Raw genomic sequence first — 22,190 nt, forward strand, 5'->3', positions numbered from 1 at the left:
GAATTCTCTCTTCAGAGAGAGAGAGAGAGAGAGAGAGAGAGAGAGAGAGAGAGAGAGAGAGAGAGGATCTCGCTGTAGGGGTGAAACGATACCAGCTACGCGCGACATTAATGAATGTGCCTTTAGAAACCGGCATGCAAACGTGCAGAGAGAGAGAGAGAGAGAGAGGAGAGTGCACGTGGCTCGATTGGTTTAACGATCGTTTGTACGCAGGCGCAGCCAGTCCCTTCGTAATCTTGATTTCCTTTTTTATTTTCAACAGTGGAGACTGTTGAGAGAAATTCGTTGGCCTGTTTAATGGGTCTTGTTGTTAGTTGGAATTTTGTGGTTCTTTTGATGGGGTTGCAGGGTGGAATCGGTGGAGGATGGTTCGAATAATTTCTGAAGAATGTTCATGTGCATTTTTAATAATTAATAATTATTAGTTCGGACGATATGTCAGATTTAATCAAATGTATACAATAGGTTTTCTATAAATTGCTATTGTTGAGAATTTGATGGCGTTGGAGGGTGGAATTGTTGAAGGATGGTTCAAATAATGTCTGAAGAATATTCATGTGAATTTTCATTAATTAATAATGATTTGTTTGCGTGGTTTGTCAGGTTTAATCAAATACTGTAATGGGTTTTGTATAGATTGTTGTTGTGGAGGATTTGAGCTTCCATTGGTAGGGTTAGGGGGTGGAATTGTTGAAAGATGGTTCAAATAATGTCTGAAGTATATTCATATGAATTTTCAATAATTAATAAAAATTAGTCTGCACAATATGCTAGACTTAATCAAATACATGTAATGGGTTTCGTATAAGTTGCTATTGCTGAGGATCTGAGCTTCCATTGGTAGGGTTAGAGGGTGAAATTGTCGAAAGATGGTTCAAATAATCCCTGAAGAATATTCATAGGCATTTTCAATAGTTAATAACAATTATTCTGCACAGTTCATCAAATTTAATAAAATGTATCTAATAGATTGGTGTTGTTGAGGATCTGAGCTTCCATTGGTAACGATAGGGGGTGAAATTGTCGAAAGATGGTTCAAATAATCCCTCAAGAATATTCATATGAATTTTCAATAACTAATAACAATTATTTTGCACTATTTGTCAGATTTAATCAAATGTATATAATAGGTTTCATATAAATTGCTGTTGTTGAGAATTTGGTGGCGTTGAAGGGCGTTGAAAGCACCAAAAATTCCCAAATCTCAGAGCCACTCACAAAACATCCCCAATTAAACTCATTTCACACAAAATCCTCGACATTGAGTCGCCAAAGATCAACCATCGCCTCTAAAAATCCCAAAAATCACCAAAAATTCCCTCAAACTCACCAAAAACCTCCAATTAAACTCATTTCACACAAAATCCTGGACATTTTGTCGCCAAACAGACGAACCATCGCCTCAATAAATCCCAAAAATCACCAGAAATTCCCCAAACTCAGAGATAAGACCCCAATTAAACTCATTTCACAGAAAATTCGCAAACATTAGATCTACGCAGTGTCTCTATAAATACGACTGGACTAATAAATCAGAGCTTAGGTGTCAGAGGGCTAGTAATTATCAGAGAACGAGTGGACGAAGGGTTGGGTAATTCCATCGACAGTGCTCGAGCGGGGTTGCTCGTAAATCGACGATGGTCGAGGCTCGCCACTCGACTGGAGAACGTCGTGGACGGTTCCGAAAAGCGGGAATCGCGTTAATTATATTGCAGAGCGCGTAACCGGACGTTTATTCTGAGCGTGTCGGGTGCGAGGGGACGGAAGACGACGCGGAGGGCCGAAAGAAGGTGCTAAACGGGTGGCACAGAGAGAAACGGGACAGGAGAATGGCGACCATAACGTAATTTTGACAGAAATAACGCCGCCCAGCGATGGCCAGGGACAATAAGTCCGCGACGCTCTCTCGCGGTCGCTCTTAGAATAGTCGCGTACCTTATTTCTCTTCTTCTTGGTCCTCGCGAGCGGAGTTTCGATGCCACGCGCTCGCGAGCGCCTTCTTGGCGCCATGCGTCCATGCTTTGGCTCGTTGTTCCACCGTATTTGCTTGTTTTGTGGAATTATTGCCTGTTGTTTGGGTGATTTCAGGGTTTTAATTGTGGTAAATTGGAAAATAGAGACGTTCTGGAAGGTTATTGGTTGATTTTGCTGTTTTATTTCGCGTGGATTTCCAGTAGAATCTTTGGAACTTAATAAGTTCTTTGGATCATGATCGCGTGGTCTTAGAAAGTAGTGACGCTACAAAAGGTTTTATTGTGGATTTTCATGTATTAATTGGCGTGGATTTCCATTAGAATCTTCATGAAAGGTTATTGATGGACTCTGCTATTTTATTTCGCTTGGATTTTTAGTAGAATCTTTAGAACTTAATAAGTTCTTTGGACTGTGAAATTGAGCCATGCGTCTCTTGGCTCGTTGTTCCACCGTATTTGGGTATTTCTGTTTTTTAGAAATATTCGTGAAAGGTTGTTTATTGACTCTGCTGTTTTATTTTCTGTGGATTTTTAGGAGAATCTTCAAAACTTAATTCTATTGAAATCTTCAGAACTTAATTTTTTGGATTATAGTTGCGTGGTCCTAGAAATTAGTGACGCCATTAAAGGTTTCAAAATTAATTCTGCATAGTCTTAGACAATAGTGGCTACACGAAAGTTAAGTTTCTAATCTTTATGATTGCGACTGGATTAATTATTCTACTTTGCATAACCATGGAACCATTTTGGTTTATGTGAATTCTCCAACTGAAATTTTCTTCAGTACCATCAGAAATTGCTTGCACTGTTTCCCTCTTTCAAGCTAGTGTTCTTAGTGCCAGAAAATATTTGAAAAAAATTCCACTTGTTAATGCTTTAGGTGTTTCAAAGTTTGCACTTAGAAAGTTTGCATTTTTGAAGCTTGTGCTTGGAAAACCTTGCACTTAGAGTACTGTAAACACTTAGAAGACTTGCATTATTGTCACTTTGATTATTTAAAGGCACTAAGAAACCTTTCACTTAAGAAATTCTGCACTTAAAATTCCCAAGCCCTCAAACTCTACCTTTTACGCCATAAACCCTTGAAAAATTACGTTTATTATACTGCAATCTCTCTTCAAAAATTATCCACCACTTCATTCAAAAATCAGCAACAATCAAAGAGTAAAACATGAATGAAAAGTTCACGATAAACTCTTGAAAACCTCACATTTATTCTACCATAATCTTTCTTAAAAAATTGTCCACCATCTCATCTAAAAATCAGCAACAATCAAACAACAAAACATGAATGAAAAGTTGACATAAATCCAATTTTTTCGTATCCAAAACCAATCTCGATGGCTCAGTTCCTCATCTCAAACACGCGAAACAAAATTACCCATCATTTTCAATCCCAATGGACCGTCATCCGACGATAATGCGATTTTCTCGTATCCAAGAAGCGATCTTTCTCGACCGTCAAAACATTCCCACCAATGGCGCGTAAGATCCGCAGAGAGCCCTGAAATGTGTGGCAGGGTTTCTATTCCAGCTCGTTAAATCGCATCTGGCCTGTAACTCCTTTAAACGGAGCCGTTTTTCCGGAAACAATGTTGTGACGAGGGCAGTCGAGGAACGGGGTAAGCGAGAGAGCGAAAAAGAGAAATAAAGAGAGTGAAAAAGAGAGAAAGAGAGAGGGTTGGCAGTTGACAGGGATCGTTTAGGCCCTCTCGAAAGAAGAAAGCGAAGAATGAGGTTGAATGGACCCTTGCGACGCAGCAGGCACTCGAAGCATTATCCAAACACGTAATTTCGTGCTTCGAACCCTCGTGCGCGATTAATTATCCGTGCGAAAAAAACCCTACGCTCTCCAAAAAGTCGTCTCAGATGCACAAAAGAAGATTTCATTCGAACCTGGATTAAATGATAAAAATCCTTTCGAGCGTTTCGAAAAAATCGAGCCCAACGCGGGAGCCTCGACTGAAAGGGTTGCGCGTTTCAAAGAACGAGCCTCGCAGGGGCTCTAAAAAAAGGGGTTCACAAATGTAATACCAAGGACTAGCGCAAACTGAAGGCTTTGAAGCTGCAAATTCAATTATTAGTGGAATAATCGACAATTAAAGAGCAGCAGAGGGCAGAATACGCGAAACGCATCATCAAACGCGTCCCAAGGCCAGCAGAGTCCGTCTTGGCACGCTTCCTGCGACGCACGCCCGCGTAATTAGTCGTCAACAAAATGTCTGACATTCCCGGATACGAAAAAAGAAGCATCGATCGAGAGTATCGACGCGTTGGTTCTTAATTAACGCGCTCGATGGCAGCAGCAGCAGCCTTGACCCACGTTTGGACTCCAATCAGACCTGCTAAATTCGCAGCAGCAACTGCTGGAGGTGCTCTAACGAGCCACGAAACAGCGCAGCTGCGTTACATAATTACTGCAACAGCGGACAGATTGATAGCCGTAACCAAACGTTGCTCAACAGTGTTTCTGTCTAAGCAGAACTGGATAATTAATTTGAACAAGCGCGAGAAGCAGGCAGGACGCTGTTGGGTTTCGTAACTGGAGCAGACGACGCGTTGGCGCATCGATAATTTATCGACACTCGCGTGGATCGTCGAACCAGTGCCCAATTTCTACGCTCAGATGTTGATTTCGCGTTCAGAAAACGTAACATCCTCACTCGCAACCTTTACCGTTTCGTCTTTCGCCGCATTGCTCGTTTTTGTCGAGTCCCACAGCCTGAGGGGGCGACCCTTCTTCTCGTTCGCGGTGCACACATGCGCATAAAACTCGTGTGGCCCCTGCAGAAGGCTTGGAGGGGAGGTGGACCCCTCTCAGAGAAATATTCGACAATTTTTAAACTCGTTTCTGAACGCATTCAAACGCGCACAGTCGACAAGTAGGAATTTCTTGGAATCAACCGAGGCCCACGGCCGGGGCACGCGGTGGAACGTGGTTTCCGGTTGTCGGAGGTGGGGCCCACCGTCATATATTATCCAGCCGCTTATATATTTCGCGGCTATCCGCGAAATTCCTGAATGGGCCGTGTTATTGTCGCCTCGCGAGTGCCTGCGACGCGATAAACACGACCGTGTGTGTCGAGTGCTGAGTAAAAAAGCGGGCCAGAAACAGCCGCGATAAAGATTGCTCGACAAATCAGAGGATCTCTGGGCTGAGAGCTCGATCGTATCTGCGGTTTCGATCATCCCTTTCCCTCCAACATCCGCTTGCTCTTCCGTGGAATCCCGTTCTTCTCTATTTGCCGCATCGATAATGCTTCTTGTGTCGTTGAACCGCGTTGCGACCTCTGCGGATAACGAGAAACCACAGAATTCTATCTTATCGACCTTAATTCTGCATAATCCACAGTCAGTATCCATGTAACCACTGCTGGCACAGTTGCAAATCGTTTTATGCAAAGCAAAGCAGAGGATTCTGCTATTGCAATGCTGCTTTTTGGCGGAATCGATGCAGCAATTGCTCTGCAAGCTCTGCAAATACCCAAAACCTTCTCGCAAACCACAGAATTCTATCGTATCGACCTTAATTCTGCATAATCCACAGTCAGTATCCATGTAACCACTGCTGACACAGTTGCAAATCGCTTAATGCAAATCAAAGCAGAGGATTCTGCTATTGTAAATGCTCTTTCTTGGCAGATTCGATGCAGCAGTTGCTCTGCAAGGTCTGCAAATACTCAAAACCTTCTCGCAAACCACAGAATTCCATCATATCTACCTTAATTCCACGTAACCACTGCTGACACAGTTGCAAATCGTTGTATGCAAAGCAAAGCAGAGTATTCTGCTACTGTAAATGCTGTTTTTGGGCGATTGTTGCTCACAACCTTGCGTTTGCTTTCTGATTTCAGCATTGTTGAGACAGAGCATGTCTCCAGTGGCGGACACCCTGATCGGTAGCTCGAAAGGCGCCGTCTCGCAGCCGATAATCGATTACTCCCGCTACGTGAGGCGATACACGTCAGGGCAGGAGTGCGGCAGCTCGTATTGCAAGGAGCTCGGCTGCCGTGAGCATTTTCACTGTCTCGACTGCAGTGGTAGGGTGTTTGTGAAGAAGGAGGAGATGATCAGGCATTTCAAATGGCACAAAAAGAGGGACGAATCTTTGCAGCACGGCTTCATGCGGTACTCGCCGACGGATGACTGCTCGGAGAGGCATCCGGGCCGTGTCTGCCCTCACAATAGAAAACAGACCCACTACCACTGTATCCACGAGAATTGCGATAAGGTTTACATATCGACGTCGGACGTGCAGATGCACGCGAACTACCATCGCAAGGACTCTGCGATCATTCAGGAGGGCTTCCAGCGATTTCGAGCTACCGAGAGCTGCGCCACTGAGCACTGCCCCTTCGTTGGCCAGAGGACCACTCATTTCCATTGCCGCCGCGCTGACTGCCGCTTCACCTTCAAAAACAAGGCTGACATGGGTAACAAACCATTTGCAATCAACTTCTGCCATAATTCCACAGTTCCCTCTGATTACTTGCCAATAATCTGAACCCAATAGGAGACCAACTGACCATACGCGTCCTCCTTTTCTCCTTGCAGACAAGCACAAGTCGTACCACATCAAGGACGAGCAGCTGTCGCGTGACGGTTTCAAGAAATTCATGAAGTCCGAGGCCTGTCCCTTCGAGCAGTGTCGGTTTTCACGAGTCTGCAATCATATACACTGCATCAGGCCCCACTGCAGCTACGTCCTGCACTCGTCCAGTCAGCTGTTCTCGCACAAACGGAAGCACGAGCGCCACGAGACTGAACTGGCTTACAGGAAGTACAAGCAGATCAGCAGTATCGGTGGCATTCGACCTCCTGGCTCTTGGCCACCTGACGATCTCAGTACCCAGAGTCTGTCTCTTAGCTTGAATGGAGAGAGCTCGAACGAGGACAGAGGCTCGCCATCTTATTACTCTCTGGACGACTCCTTTCAGAGTGCCAGTGACTTAGCCATGGATCTCACTGCTCCAACGACCACTGTCACTGCCAGTGGCAGCTCCACTGTCACTGTGGACCAGCAACAGCAGCAGCAGCAACAGAGTCAACAGCTGACTGCCACTGAACTGGCGTATTTGGTGCCTGGCACCGCTGACTGCCCTTGTCACATTGGCAGAGAGCATCATCACTGCGGATTGGATCGCTGTGGAGCTGCTTTGAAGGATCCCAGAGAAGTCAGGGAGCATCTCAGGGAACACGAGACCCAAGAACGCATCACTGACGCGTTCTTCGAAGAGGGTGGATGCGACGATGGCTGTCCATACGCTGACAAGGAGAAGCACTACCACTGCAACTGGGAGAACTGTCGCGAAGTGATACTCTCGACCGACAAACCCTTTCGCAGGCTTCAGCATTACAAGATCCACGAGTACAGTCGACAGTTGAACCTCTCCTGCAGCTCGCACGCGCTGTCCTCTGACGTAACGCTGACCCACCTGACCAACATCGACGCCATGTTCAGGCGGAAACGAGGCAGACCGCCTAAGAACAGGGTCATCGAGATCTGGTCTGGTGGAGACCCTGCCACGCACACCCACGACTCCCCTCAAGCGATCTTCACTAGTTTCAAGCTTCCTAAACCTCAGACGCCTAGCCTGATGCCCAATCCAATGGCAGAGGATCGCGAAGGAAGTGTTTCGCCTTCGAACAGCCTTGGAGAACCTGAAGGGTTCTCCACTTACAACCCAGACGGCTGTCCTGATCCTGCTTGCGTGCTGAGATCGACGAGACACCATCATTGCTCGCAACCAAGGTGTCATTTCTCCACTGACAGACCTGACCAACTGCTGATGCACAGCAAGGACTTCCACGACAACGTGGACATACCGCCTGGCTTCGCGTTCTTCGACAAAATGGTGGACTGCAGGCTGGCTGGTTGCCACAGTAACCGCGTCAATCGTCATTTTCACTGCACCAGACCCAACTGCGGTTACTCCTTCGTCAGATACTCGACTATGGCCATGCACGAGAAGCAGCACACTGGTCATTGCGAGGACAGACAGGAGTTCACGACCAGCCAGGAGTGCCAGACGCAGGCACAGCAGTTGGTGCAGGAGACAAAGCCTAGGATCCAGGTGAAGAACCCCGCAGAGCTGATCGAGAAGCCTGAGGAGAGTCTCACTGCAGAGTTGGAGAACAGAGGGATGATGGACGAGAAGGACGCTGAGATTCACAGCCCTGACGCCAATAAGACCACTGGTAAGTGCGATCTTGTGGACACGAACCAGTGCACCAGCATAGTTTTATTTTAGCAGAGTGTTTCTGTTTGGTAGCTACTTGAATTGTCTCGCGAGACGAGTTAAACGGTCGATGCATGCCCTTCTGCACGTACACGCACCTCGATTGTACAACGCGATCACATTGGCACCCTTTGATCCTGCGGATTTTACTCGACTTCCGGTTCAGATATTAGATTCTCTCATCAGTAATGTCGTTGCCCACTGTTTCTCCATATTATCGACCCCAATTGAGGTGTTTTTTCAAGCAAGGAACGACATTGCTCGTGGCACAACCTAATATGTCTCTGTTTTTTTTTTCTTTTTGCGTCGATGTAACTATTGTAAAAGGTGGTTGTAATCATAGTGGGAGGTATATTTGAAGTGTTGGTTGTTTGGTTGATTGTTGCTAGTGGTGAGGGCGGCAGGCACCTATTATCCGGTCAGTGGACCGCCGAGTGAACCCGCACTTCCGGGCGTCGTGCTATCCATGCGAACTTCCGTGCACCAAGGTTCGTGTCTCTATCGACGACCAGATTTTTCTTTGCCTTGAACTGTGTTCTTCTTAGTTGCGAGTCGTCGCCATTTGCCACGCTGGCCTTGCTCAACTTGTGCCCGCATTAAAACGGCAATTTTCGATTGCAGAGTCGCCAGCACTTCCCTCGACCAGCTCAGCATCGCCACACACCCTGTACGGACCCGAGCAGAGCTGCAGCAGGCCGTTCTGCAAGCTGAAGAGGAAGAACCACTACCACTGCAACGCTTGCAACCAGGCGTTCTCTGAGCTGGACAGACTTGTGGCGCACATAGCCAAGCACTCGACTGGCGCCATTCTCAGTCAACAGCAGCATGATCTTGCGAACCAACCCAGTCAGCTGCAACACGACTATCTGGCTCAATTGTCGCAGAAGCACGACTTCATGGCGCAGAATGCTCAGATGGCACAGAACATTCAGAACTTCCAGAACCAGATGCAGCGTCAGATGCAGCAGACGCTGGGTCAGATGGGTCAGCAGACTCAAGTGAAGGAGATGAAGCTGGAACCAGGGAGATGTGGCGCTGACGTGGGCGTGCAGAGCGTGGCGAACGTGAAAAGGGAGCCCAGTGAGGTCTCCAGGGACGAGGGGAACAATTCAGTGATGGACAACAACGAGAATGGTCAACTGTCGCAGAGCATGGCTCCAAGCGTGCAACAGTCGCCAGTTCCAACTAGTTTCGAATTAGATCTCAGCCATGGATTCCATTTTCCCAGTCCAGCAGTGATGGCTGCGATGAACCAACAGATAGCGCTGATGAACCAGGCCCTGCCACCTTTCCTCCAACATGGCGGCATGTACACAGGCGGGCCAGGGCTGATGTTCGCGCCTGGCCTGCCACCAACTAACTTTCTACCTCCAGCCAGGGACGAGAACCCTCTGGCCTCCTTGGCGGCTAATTTAAACCTGAACAAACGCTCGCTGTCGCCGCCAGACAGCAACTCCCCTGAAGCCAAGAAACAGAGGCTGCATCACTCCATGCGGATGCTTAAGGACGAACCAGTGCCGGAAGGATACGTCAGGTACCTTCTGCGACCTTAATCAGTCCTTTAACCTGCTTTACAGACCCTGTTTGACAATTTACATTTGGTATTGCAGGTTCAGATTCAACGAGGACTGCAGGTACCCACACTGCGGCTACAGAGAGCATCAGACCCACTTCCACTGCATGCGTCAGGACTGTGGCTACTCGTTCTGCGACAAAACAAGATTCGTGCAGCACACAGCGAGACACGAGCGACTGGACACTCTCATGGGCGGCGATTTCCAGCAGTACAGGGCGAACGTGCCCTGTGGAAGAGCCCAGTGCGCGTACACTTCGTCTTTGGGCTCGATGCAGAACAAGGCCTCGCACTTCCACTGTCTAAAATGCGACTTCGTCTGCACGGATACGAACAAAGTCGTGGCTCACAGGCGACAACACGCGAAGCTGGACAGCATAGCTGCAGCAGGCTTCCAGAAATTCACTCCCAGCCAGCCCTGTGGCGGTGTCCAGTGCCAGTACTCAGGGAAACAGACGCACTACCACTGTCTGCAGTGCCAGTACGCTGTTCTGGGCCTGGCACAGATGTCTGCTCACAAGTACCGCCACATAGACACATAACGATGCGAGCTGCAGCGGTCACTCGTCGCAGGGGACTCGAGAAAGACAGTCCACAGGTCCCAGTAGACATTCCTTGACGAAATCGGGGCCAGACCTGGTCGACAGCGGGTCCAGGCGGATCGAAAGACAATCCCAAGCCTACCTTGTAGACATTCCCTTGCAGAGTTCGCTCGCGAGAGACGCGTCTCGCCTTTTTCGCGACCGATCAGAGGCACAATCTCAATCCGCGGCCTAGTCATTGACCATCAGCCGTGCCTCTCGACGCAGCCTCTCGCAGAGTGCGGATCTCGATGTACAATTAGAAGCTGGCGCAGATCAGCTCGATCGACTCGTACTTACGAGAACTGTTGGAGGACTCTCGCGTGGGCCCAGAATCGCAGCTTTCGCGTCGAAGGCTCGACAATAACACCGACCACGGGTCTATCGTGTAGCTTTAGATCGCGAGGATAAAAGACAAAACTGTAATATTTAAGAACCAACCGCCCTGTACATTTATCGTTCCCCCATTTTTCTTTTCGTTTCTCCTCCACAAACACGGGTTTCACGCTCGTTCCCCTCGTTCCTGGAGTCACTCGAGTGGCGCAGAACGGACGAGGACAGACTCTTAGCATGTAGATAGTTTAATATATAGCGGAGAAGGAAGATCGAACCTGTTTCACCACGAGAGTCAAGGTCCAGGGGGCAAAGAGTCGCGTTTACACTGCGTCTAGTCTACTCCAGCCGCTGCAAACGAGCAGCAACGCTACTGGGAGGGTACACGCGACTCGTTGGCCGTATTTTACGAACAGTATTGATGGAAACGCGGACAAAGAGCAACTGAGAGCGAGCAGGAAGAGAAAAGACTGCCTGTCGAGGCGAGGCGAGGCTGCGTCGCGAACCCAATAGCGGAGTTACCGCTCCAACCGGGTGCTCGAAGACGACACGAGGGTGTCCTGACGCTGACCAACCGCAGACGAGCCCAGACGATCGACGAACTTAAAAAAAAAAAAAAGACACACAACCTCTGTTCGAAGCTGTTTTTTAGAGAGCATGCGCGCGTGTGACGCGCTTAGGGTGCCTTTAGAGTTTCCCCAGGACTTGTAGGACCGTGCCTTAGCAACGACGACTCGATCGTTTACACACGTATTCGCTTGATGCGAGCAGAAATGGTAAGAGAAAAGACAGAGCGTACGATTGTAGGGAGAATTAGTGCCTTATTGACGAGAAGCGCGAGTAGTTTCGCGACAGTATCAGGAAGAATAGTTACTAACTAGAACCGCACACGACTCACGCGGAGTCCTTCGTCTCTTTTCAGACCACTGAAGCGAAGTGGACGTTGCCTGGTCCGCCATTGCGTGGACGAAAGTCTCTCGACTCGATTTCACAGCAAAAGTTCGAAAATTGGACGGAATTGGGCCGCGAATGGCGGACGAGGCAGCAGCGAAACTCAACCTTGACCCATCACTGTTAGTGTATCATTCCATTAGCAAGGTTACGCGTGTCAACGAAGTCGATTAGTCCAACCACTGATCCCCGTCCTCTCGTGGCTAAGAGCAAGCGAACGAACCCAGATTGGGCCCCATTTTGGGTGCCCAAAGTGGCCTGAACAGTTCGCAGGCTCGTAGATCACTGGATAACAAGCGTATTCGTGCGTTGCTTCGGTTCTACCCGGAAATACCTCAGACGTGACGAGATTTTATTGTATTTATATCGTAGGCGGTGAATGAGTATCCTTTTTCGAGTCGAATCGCCCAGTTTTGGGCACAAACTGACGAGACATTAGTCCAGACGCGTCCAGACGAGTGTAACGGCATAATTGAGGCCTTTTATGGTCGCCATGAGAGCCTCTAGAAACGCTCTTGTCATCCTCAGTCGCGTATCTCGAAGAAGCTTCTGTAGAACTCGAAATTTCTCACTAATTATCAAAATTAATCTTTGTGGAACTGTTTAAATGTCCTGTAATAGTGTATTTTTCAATTGTGCTTACAATTGGGATTTTAGAGTTGGTTTTAAGCGAGTAATTAGAGGATTAATGAGTTACACGCGTGAGGACGCGTCAGCGGGGCAGCAGTGCCCTCGAATTTGTTAGATCCTTCGATCCTGGGTATCCATAGAGTCGATCTCTGAACCTTTTGTCGAAAGGTCGCGAGTAAATGGTGGACAGAGCGAGCTCGAGAGGCGAGCCATTTAAAAAACGAGTGCCATAAACGATGCTGAAGAGAGTCTCTCTCGAGCCACACACCCTCCATTCGCGACGAGATCGAGAGAGAGAGAGCTGTAAAATATTTATTCGAGCTGGACGAGAGGGATAAACTCGCGAGAGGGTTCGAACGACCTCGATGGATCATCGCGAGGGTGTCGAAGAGAGAGAGAGAGAGAAAGAGCGTTCAGAGCAGAGACGATGAACTGAGGTTGCCTTATAACTATCGAGTATACATATATATATATATTATCGTGAAGATCGTCGACAACGATCAAAAAAAGAATATTAATTAACTGAAGAGTACGTGTGCGAGTGTGCATGTTTCAGAGAGCAAGAGAGAGAGAGAGAGAGATGGACGAATGACGAAGAAGAGGAGGATAAAAAACTATGTATACCAGTCGAAAGAGAAACGTACTATTATTTGAGAGAAGTTAGAGAGAGAGAGAGAGAGAGAGAGAGAAAGAGAGAGAGAAATTAATTCTATTGTACGGTCATTAGTATTAAAATACCTGCTGTATGGACGTAAAAAAGAGAGAAGAAAGGTATTATATAATTTTATCTATTATTATTAATTAATATTCTCTATTATTATTATTATTATTATTATATTATTATTATTATTATATTATAAACGAGTATCGGAAACACCACACATCTTATGTAGCTGTGATTTTGCTTTCGAACAAGTAAAGATTAAAAATATTTATAGCAACGACGGGTGTACCATTTTAATTAGAGAATTACTGCGTGTCTCTGTCGTGATCGAGCGTTTGTTTACTCTCGTTCGAGCAGTCTGCGAGGAGCACTCGTCGAGAGAGCCACGCGTACGCGTTCTCTCGTCGATTTTCATGGTAAAATCGTTCGTATCGGTTCTTATTACCACGAGTGTCGATAAACAGGCCACGCATTTATCGACTGTCGTCGACAGGCTGGTCACTAGCGACGCGTCTCGTTGGAAATGCAAATTAACCGCAGTTCAGTCGTTTCAATCAGTGCGACAAGTGCACGCGAGCTTTCTCGCTGCCTCGATTCGCGAAAGTCATCGAATTCTGTGGAAATTTGAGGATTGCAGTGCCGGACAGCGATTAGAACGAAGTAATTGCTGAGTTGTGGCGACGCTGACACGAAGAGGCAACTTGTTGCTGCACTGCTCGAGGCCACTGCGTAAGTCCACTGTCAAATGACACAATTTTATTTATTTATCAGTAGTTGTTGCTTGAATAATCGAGACGAAGCGACATATTCGCTGTTTGACGCGACTGACGCCATTTTCCGCACTTTTTGCCAACACCTTTAAAGGACAGCATGTCTCGCCTTTTGCGGTTGTCGCACCGCAACCAGAAGGAAACAAAACACGATCTGGTGCGCGTAAAACAGAAAAAAAAACGTGGCACGTAACCGTTTTCACGTAGACACGATACAGGGTGTCTTGTTTTGTCTCGTCGCGACCGTGAAAGCGTCTTTTTTCGATTCTGCTTCGACGGTTGTCGAAAAGATGCGAAGTCGTGGGACTTAAAAGTAGCTGCGATTAGCAGAAAGTGATGACGTTGGCTGGTTTGCAGTTAGCGATTAATTAGCCTGCAATTCTTGCACAAATCAATCGCCATCGTTTACTATAATTTATAGAATTTTCTATACTTCAAATTGAGGTCGTAGAAAATTAATTTTTGAGTCAGAATTAAAGAGAATACTTTGCATAAATTTTTGATAATTTTAAATATTCCAAAATTTAGAGAAAAGTAAGTTAAAATTGCGTTATCTTCTCTTACAATTCTATTTATTATTATTACATATTCACAGTTAATAATAGTGTTACTAATTTCTGTAAATGCTTCTCAATTAGTGCAGCACATTATTGCAAAGTTTCGCGAAGCAAAGGCTTCTTTTCTGCATTATTAATTTTTAATTAAGCAGTTTATCAACGAAAAAAGACGAGAAATATTTTCTTAAGCATTTAATAAGCAAGTATTTGGACTTAATAAAGGACTGTCGATAATGTAGGTAACGTCGCGATCGATGTTGAAATTCTCGACTAAATTCATGGATAGAAAATTTCTGCGATACAAAGTGATCTTCAATCACGATTTAAATTGATTTTAAGTATATTTTGCAGTGTAAAAAAAATTCTTTTGCGACTGAATCGAACGGAATATTCTACGACTCTGTTAATCGCGTAATATTTAAAAAAAGAGAACGAAGCTGAGTGAGATACGAATTAAATTTCTTCGCCTGAAGATAACGCTGGTAAAAATTAGTTTGACCCGCCAACAATTCTGCGAAGAGTCGATGCAAAATATTATGACTGCGTCCTTCTAGCCTCGCCATTTTTCACAGATTGCGAAATTGTTCAACAATAATAATTGCAAACTAAACACAGAAGAATATATAAAATTATTACTAAAATCTTACAATTAATAATTATTAAAATGTCTTTTAATGACAAATTAAATTCTCTTTACCTCAATTTACGTTTATATAAATATTAAAATTATTATGATAAATTATGCGACATTTTTCTCAAACAAAAATAATATTAATTGCATATTCAATCATCGACAGTTTTTTTAAAGGCAATTTCAAAGCAGAATAAATTTCTAAAGAATATTGAACACAGTTTTTCTCGTCTTAGATTATTCTTAGATGGTTGTTAACATATTTTTAATAGCGTTTGAGGTTTTTGTGATAATGTTTAAAGGAAGAAACGCGTAATTGGCACTGGTTCAAGGTATTGGGTCGTTCTATGGTTCTCCATTCAGTGGTTTTCATTGGTACCAACAAAAGAGCTGCAAAATGTGATGACCAACGCTTGTCAGTCGATGATTGATAACCTTAAAGAAACGTAGCTTTCAATGATAATTCTTTTACGTATTTATTTATTATATTCAACTGTAAAAGAACGGATTTTGGCTCGATTTTTGAACTTAAAAATTTGTTCAGAAACATAGACTTTATTTTTGATAGAAAATTGGATACTTTTGGAATTTAATAAAATTTTAATTTCACCCTTTTTCCAAGAGAATTCTTATTTTATTTTTTGAAAGAGTGAATTTGATTTAAGAAAATAGTGGATTTAAAGAAATATTATTGCAATATAAATTGTGAAATAATTGAGTAATTGCATTACGTTATTTCTCATATGCATGAGTCGACGACCTGGAATAAAAAAGAATAGGTTATTGCACTCGCTATTGCAGTGCTTGGCCATTAATTAGTTCTCGCGTAACAGCTTCTGATGGGCGTCACATATTTATTAAAGAGCTATAAGAAAGAATTTACTAATTAATGTACTTCAAATTCATTTCTCTGCATTACAAATAAATTCAATGATTTAAAAATATAAAATTGTTTAAATTGTGAACAAAATTGCTTTTTGAAACTTAAAATTCATTTCTCTGCATTAAAAATAAATTCTACAATTATTGGAAATAGAAAATTGTTTAAATTGTGAACAAAATTGCTTCTTGAAACTTTAAAATTCATTTCTCTGCATTCTGAATAAATTCTGTGGTTGTTGAAAATAGAAAATTGTTTAAACTGTGAGCAAAATTGCATTTTGAAATTATTTTCTTTATTTTTGGGCGAGAAATTGAATGAATTAGCGATAGAAATTTGTGAAAAGCGCAATGCGAAAGTGCAGTGGCAACGAATCGATCGACGTAGAAGACCTGCGCTATCTTTAAGCGAGCTTAATTATTCATCCGCGATAGCAACGCGAGTAGCGCAGAAGCATAAGTGCGAATCTATTCAACGTGCTGTATTTTCCAGTAAAATGCGTCGAGTTTTGCATTATTATTTTTAAACGCAAGTAAACTCATTCTCGATAACAGAAATAAAAAAAAAAAAAATAGAAATTGCAAACTTATATTTAGAAAAAGAAAATTATTTTGTCAAGCAAATTCTTCCTTTCGCAAGTCAAATTCACCCTTTTAAAAATCAGATAAAATCTTCAAGTAGATAGGGTGAAATTAAAAATATTTCTAATTTTTCTGTCTTTCTGAATAAAATATTTAAACAGAAATTAATTGGACCAGCAAAAGCAGGATCGAAAAGAGTTTTGTCTTTGAATTTGAGGGTTGCTTGAGGGTATTTAATTTAGACAGTGAACAATTTTGTATCTTTACTTTTCTGAATGAAACTTTACATTTCCAATTTCCATTTGCTGTTCTTCTTTAATTAAATATTGAAGTAGAAGCTATATAATAAATAAGAATAAATTATCTTTGCTTAAAGAAGAATTTGTTTAACCAAAGGGTGAAATTATAATCTTCTTTCTTTCTTAAGAAAATATTTAGATAGGAATTACTTAGACCTAGCAAAAGTGTAAAATGAAGATCTCTCCAACTGTTTCTCTCTTTCTTAATATTAAATACTTTAAAAAAAATTATTTGGACTCAGCAAAGGGGTGAAATTAAAATCTCTTCAGCTGTTTCTCTCTTTCTTAATATTAAATATTTTTTAAAAAATTATTTGAACTCAGCACTTGACTGAAGGCTGAAATTAAAATCTCCTCTACTTTCTTCTCTCTTTCTTAGTAAAATATATTGTTTTAATTACTTAGACCCAGCAGAAGAGTGAAATTAAAGTCTCTTCTATTTCTTCTTTCTTTCTCAACGAAACATTTTTTAAAAAATTCCTTGGACCCAGCAAAAGGCTGAAATTAAAATCTCCTCTACTTTCATCTCTCTTTCTTAGTAAAATATATTTTTTTAATTACTTAGACCCAGCAGAAGAGTGAAATTAAAATCTCTTCTATTTCTTCTTTCTTTCTCAACGAAACATTTTAAAAAAAATTCCTTGGACCCAGCAAAAGTGTGAAATGAAAATCTCTCCAACTGTTTCTCTCTTTTTTAACGTAAGGCATTTTGAAAAAAATTCCTTGGACCCAGCAGAAGCGTGAAAGTCGCGAAACCTCCTCTCAAAGCTAAAGAACGTCCCTCTAGCAAGAGGATGACTTAAAATCGCGCGAGTAGAACCGAAAAGAGCTCTGGGTACCGCGTTCGCCAAAGAAAGGACGCGTACTAAGAATACCACGTCGCTTGAAATTGTCCGCTCGATGCGGTCGTGCCCGCTCGCGGCCGCAGAAACTCGTCTATTCTCGTTGCCAGGATTTTCCACTGTTCAGCTGCGCTTTTTCGTCCCCTGCTGGGTCGACGAACGGCAGATCGAGACGAGGCGACCCGCAGACGATGGTTTTTCACCAGAGGACTCGGTTTACCGCGAGCGGTCACAGGAATCCGCCTCGCCATTGCTCTCTCGCGACGCGACACCGTTCGAGAACGAGCAAATCGAGCTGGTTCCTGGAGAACCAGCTCGTTTTACCTTCTTCTTCTGTAGATGCTTGGTCGACTCGTTAATTAATCAGTTGATGGGCCTTTGTAACTCTTTTTGATGTGTCTCGAGCTTTCTTATATTTATTTTATGGTCACCCATTTTCTTTTCTTCAAAGTGAAGTCATCGTTTCGCAAATCAAGCTTAAATGTATTTTATTCGATTTCTAAAAGGGTGACAACTTGATCGACTTGTTAATTAATCAGTTGATGGGTCTTTGTAACTCTTTTTGATGCGTCTCGAGCTTTCTTACATTTATTTTCTGGTCACCCATTTTCTTTTCTTCAAAGTGAAGTCATCGTTTCGCAAATCAAGCTTAAATGTATTTTATTCGATTTCTAAAAGGGTGACAACTTGATCGACTTGTTAATTAATCGCTTGCTGGATCTTCGTAGCACTTTTTAAAATTTTTCAATCGTTCTTAAATTTATTTTAAGTCCACCCATTTTCTTTTTTTATATATAATATATTTTATTTGATCTTTGAAATCAATCTCCTTTAATAGCTACTTGATCATCTTGTTAATTAATCACTTGCTGGGTCTTTGTGACTCTTTCTCAGATGCCTTCAGCTTTCTTAAATTTATTTTATGGTCACCATTTTTCTTTAGATTGGACTCATCGTTTGCAAAATTAAGTTTAAATATTTTATGTGATTTTTGTAGCTACTTGATCGTCTTGTTAATTAATTACTTGGAGGGTCTTTGTAACTCTTTCTCAGATGCCTTCAGCTTTCTTAAATTTATTTTATGGTCACCATTTTTTTTTTAAATTGGTGTATTTTAAATCCATCTTTATTCTATTCTAAATCAAAAGTTTCATTCAGAAGAGTACAGATACAACAATTGCTTCTTATATAAATTAATTACTATACAGAGACAATTAAGCAACCCTGAAATATAAAAATAAGCTTAAACTAAAATTATTTCTACACTCTCTATTCAACTCTACAAACCAACAATTAAAAACAATCTTCTGAAACGAATTCATCCAAATAGTAGCCCAAAAATTCTCTGAAAAATCGCATTCCATTGAACATTCTCCCTTTTGCACCATTTATAATTGTCGCAGAGCAACAAATCTCACAGAAATATCCGTCGCGATTAATTAATCGAGTCGATAACGAGAGCAGCGAGCAGAAACGTCTCTCCTTGAAACGCGTGCCAGAAAAAGAAAAAGCAGTGACGCAACATTCGCGAATTTTCCTATTTAAAAAAGGGAGCCCAGCTCGAGTTCGATTTCGAGCGTCGCGCGGGACCAACCGCGGCTAACCGCCCGCCATTTGCACGATTTCCGCGTCCTTCGAGGCGGCTGCGCGCGGAATCGCGCGCGAAACGGAACGAATGCGATCGAAACGGCTGTCGAGGATGATTTAAAACCGCGTCGAGGCCGTGGAAAATTCGTGGAATCTCGTTGCTGAATGACCAACTGAAAATACTGCGTACAAAGCTGATAACAGCGTTATCGAAGCGGCTCACTTTGGTCAGTTGCGATCTGCGCGCACGTCTGCTCGTGAATTACGAAAATAGAACGATTGACGCGATAGTTTATCGTGAATTTGCTTGGAGAAATTGCCTGCTAACGAATTTCTCTCATAGAAAAGCTTGAATCACTTCTGTTGCAGAAATTAAGCAACATTTTCGATCAAAATTCTCTAATTTGGCTTTAGAATTTTTATTTCAAATTTAGAATCAATTTACAATTGCTTTCCCAATTTTTTCTGAAGCCATTTGGTCCTAAATTAATTAAATTTTAAGTTGGAACTTGTGATAATAAAAGAATAATTTTGTACAAATTTATAAATTGAAAATTAAGGAAGTTTCAGTATTTCTTTTTTTAGTTTCTGGTCTGCTTAATTTTCAAAGACATTTAAATAGCTTTTTTGGTAATTTTATTTAAGTTATTCTTGGAGGTTTCCTTTCAATATTAATTAAGCTACTTTTACAGTATTTTAAAAATTATTTTACAGTATTTAAAGAGCAATTTTCAGAGAAATCTTTCTAATTTTAATTAAGGTACTTTCAGAGTATTTTAAAAAATTATTTCTCAGAATTTGAAGGGCTATTTTCAAAGCTATCTTGTTAATTTTAATTAAGGTACTTTCAGAGTATTTAAAAAAATTATTTTACAATATTTAAAGAGCAATTTTCACAGACACTTTTCTCAATTTTAATTGAGCTACTTTCCAGAGTAATTTGAAAAATTATTTCTCAGGATTTGAAGGGCTATTTTGAAACATATCAATTTAATTTTAATTAAGGTACTTTCAGAATATTTTGAGGAGCATTTCTAATTAATTACTGCGCAAGAATCGCAGTCAATACAAAATTCTAATTTAACAAACATAAAAACCGAAAGTATACATCGCGTACGACGAAAGCAATTAGCTTAATCATAATGCCAGCAAACAAAATGTTTTTTTATCAGAGAGACAGTTGCTCCTACGACCTGTGTTTACTGAGGCTTTCTCACTCAGCACAGTCTGCTCTGTACAGCACATAAATATCGAACACTCTGTATATATTTCTATTTTCGTTGGACAAGTAAAAACGTTTGTAACTCTCAAACGACTGACCTTTTCGCTTACGTTTACTCAGACCTTTTTATTCAATACAATGTGCTCTATTTATTATGTAAATATTTAAATAGTTTATTGCATGTATTCTCTATTTTTATTGCTAAAATTTGAATGGAAATTCCGCAATAAAATATTTTATTTGAAGAGCACTGCGTTCATAATTAAGTTGAACTTATTAAATTAAATAGAAATTAAGTAAACTTTAAATAAACTGAACTTATTAAAATTAAATAGAAATTAAATAAACTGAACTAAAGAAAAATTTAGTAGAACTAATTATGGTAATCTCTTTGGCAGACGTTACGTTAATTACGATCAGCTTCGAAGCAGGGCTCAGACGTGTTACGTAACTAATAAGATAGTGGATTTAATTGAGTCATCGAGAATTTTATTTCCTCGCAATCAAAATACGACTTTGGTGATCAACATTTTAAAGCTTGGCATATTTTTTTCTATTAAATATCGTGTCGTTTAATGCCACTAATTTTCTGTGGCCATTCTGGCTTTAATTTCGAAAAATTTGCAAGTTTTATTGCATCCAACTTCTGAAGTTTGTTTCATTCTTTTCTGTGAAATTTTGTGTCATTTAATGGCACTAATTTTCTGTGGCCATTGTGATTTTAATTAAGAGTAATTTTTAAGTTTCACTGCATCCAGCATCGATTCTAAAAATAGCAGAGCGATTGAAATAATCGTAGACGTAATTTTTCGAGTGATAAATTGATACGAGGAGATATAAAATTGGGTCGAAGGTGCGATAAGGCTTATTCAATGCTGCGAATTATCTGGAGTCGCTCGTTTCGCTTGGATGTGCGATTCTGGAGCTTCGAAGAGCTTGAGTTATGTCATTTTTGAGTCGAATGATGCGTTAGAAATTATACTTGATCCTGAGGACTAAGTTTGTAGTAAGTTTAATTTTCTAAAGTGTTGGTGGATTATTAGAAGCGATGCAGCCTTTATTTTTATTATTTAAAAGGATGAAAATATTAATTTTTATTATTTAAAGCAATGTGTCTTCGATTCGTATTGTTTAAAGCCATGCAAACATTAATATTTATTATTTAAAGCACTTTGTCCTTAATTTTTATTATTTAAAGTCCTGCAATTTTCATTTTTATTATCTAAAGTGATGTATCTCCTTCATTTTTATTATTTAAAGCCATGCAAACATTAATTTTTATTATTTAAAGCCACGTACCCCTCATTCTTATTATTTAAAGTCATCCACACTTCATTTCCATTACTTAAAGTGATGTATTTCCTTCATTTTTATTATTTAAAGCTATGTACCTTTAATTTTTATTATTTAAAGTCCTGCAATCTTCATTTTTATTATTTAAAGCTATGCATCTCCCTCATTTTCATTACTTAAAGCTAATTAATCTTGTTTCCAGGGTTCCTCTTCTTGGCACGATGAAATGGTGGAGTAATCCCGCCCAAAATGGCCGCTGCATCATCCCTTCCATCAAGAATAAACAAGAACTTAGAAGACAAATCTGCTACTTATAAATTTGTACATATTTTAGTAATTAAAAATATATTATATATTCTAACAATTAGATAATAAGTCAAACCTTATAAATTACTAAAAAATTAGCTTATAAGAATAGTTTTAAGGCTGTAAAAATTGTATTCTATATTGTAACAATTAGATAATAAGTTCTAGCTTATAAATTACTTAAAAATTAGCTTGTAAGAATAGTTTTAAGGCTGTAAAAAATATATTGTATATTGTAACAATTAGACAATAAGTCTTAGTTTATAAAATACACTAAG

At 41.5% G+C, this 22,190-nt stretch overlaps 1 protein-coding gene across 1 annotated transcript in view; it reads left to right on the forward strand.

Annotated features, from left to right (window-relative positions):
• Positions 1-10,408, forward strand: part of LOC143431069 (zinc finger protein castor homolog 1) — an 83,367-nt gene extending 72,959 nt beyond the window's left edge. The window contains exons 6-10 of the mRNA XM_076907575.1: positions 5,828-6,406; positions 6,528-8,171; positions 8,602-8,700; positions 8,834-9,746; positions 9,823-10,408. Coding sequence (XP_076763690.1) covers positions 5,828-6,406; positions 6,528-8,171; positions 8,602-8,700; positions 8,834-9,746; positions 9,823-10,327 — 3,740 coding nt within the window. The 3' untranslated portion in view covers positions 10,328-10,408. The remainder of the gene's footprint in view (positions 1-5,827; positions 6,407-6,527; positions 8,172-8,601; positions 8,701-8,833; positions 9,747-9,822) is intronic.
• The last annotated feature ends 11,782 nt before the right edge of the window (positions 10,409-22,190 follow it).

The sequence above is a fragment of the Xylocopa sonorina genome, chromosome 16 (assembly GCF_050948175.1).
Source record: "Xylocopa sonorina isolate GNS202 chromosome 16, iyXylSono1_principal, whole genome shotgun sequence".
Lineage (NCBI taxonomy): Eukaryota > Metazoa > Arthropoda > Insecta > Hymenoptera > Apidae > Xylocopa > Xylocopa sonorina.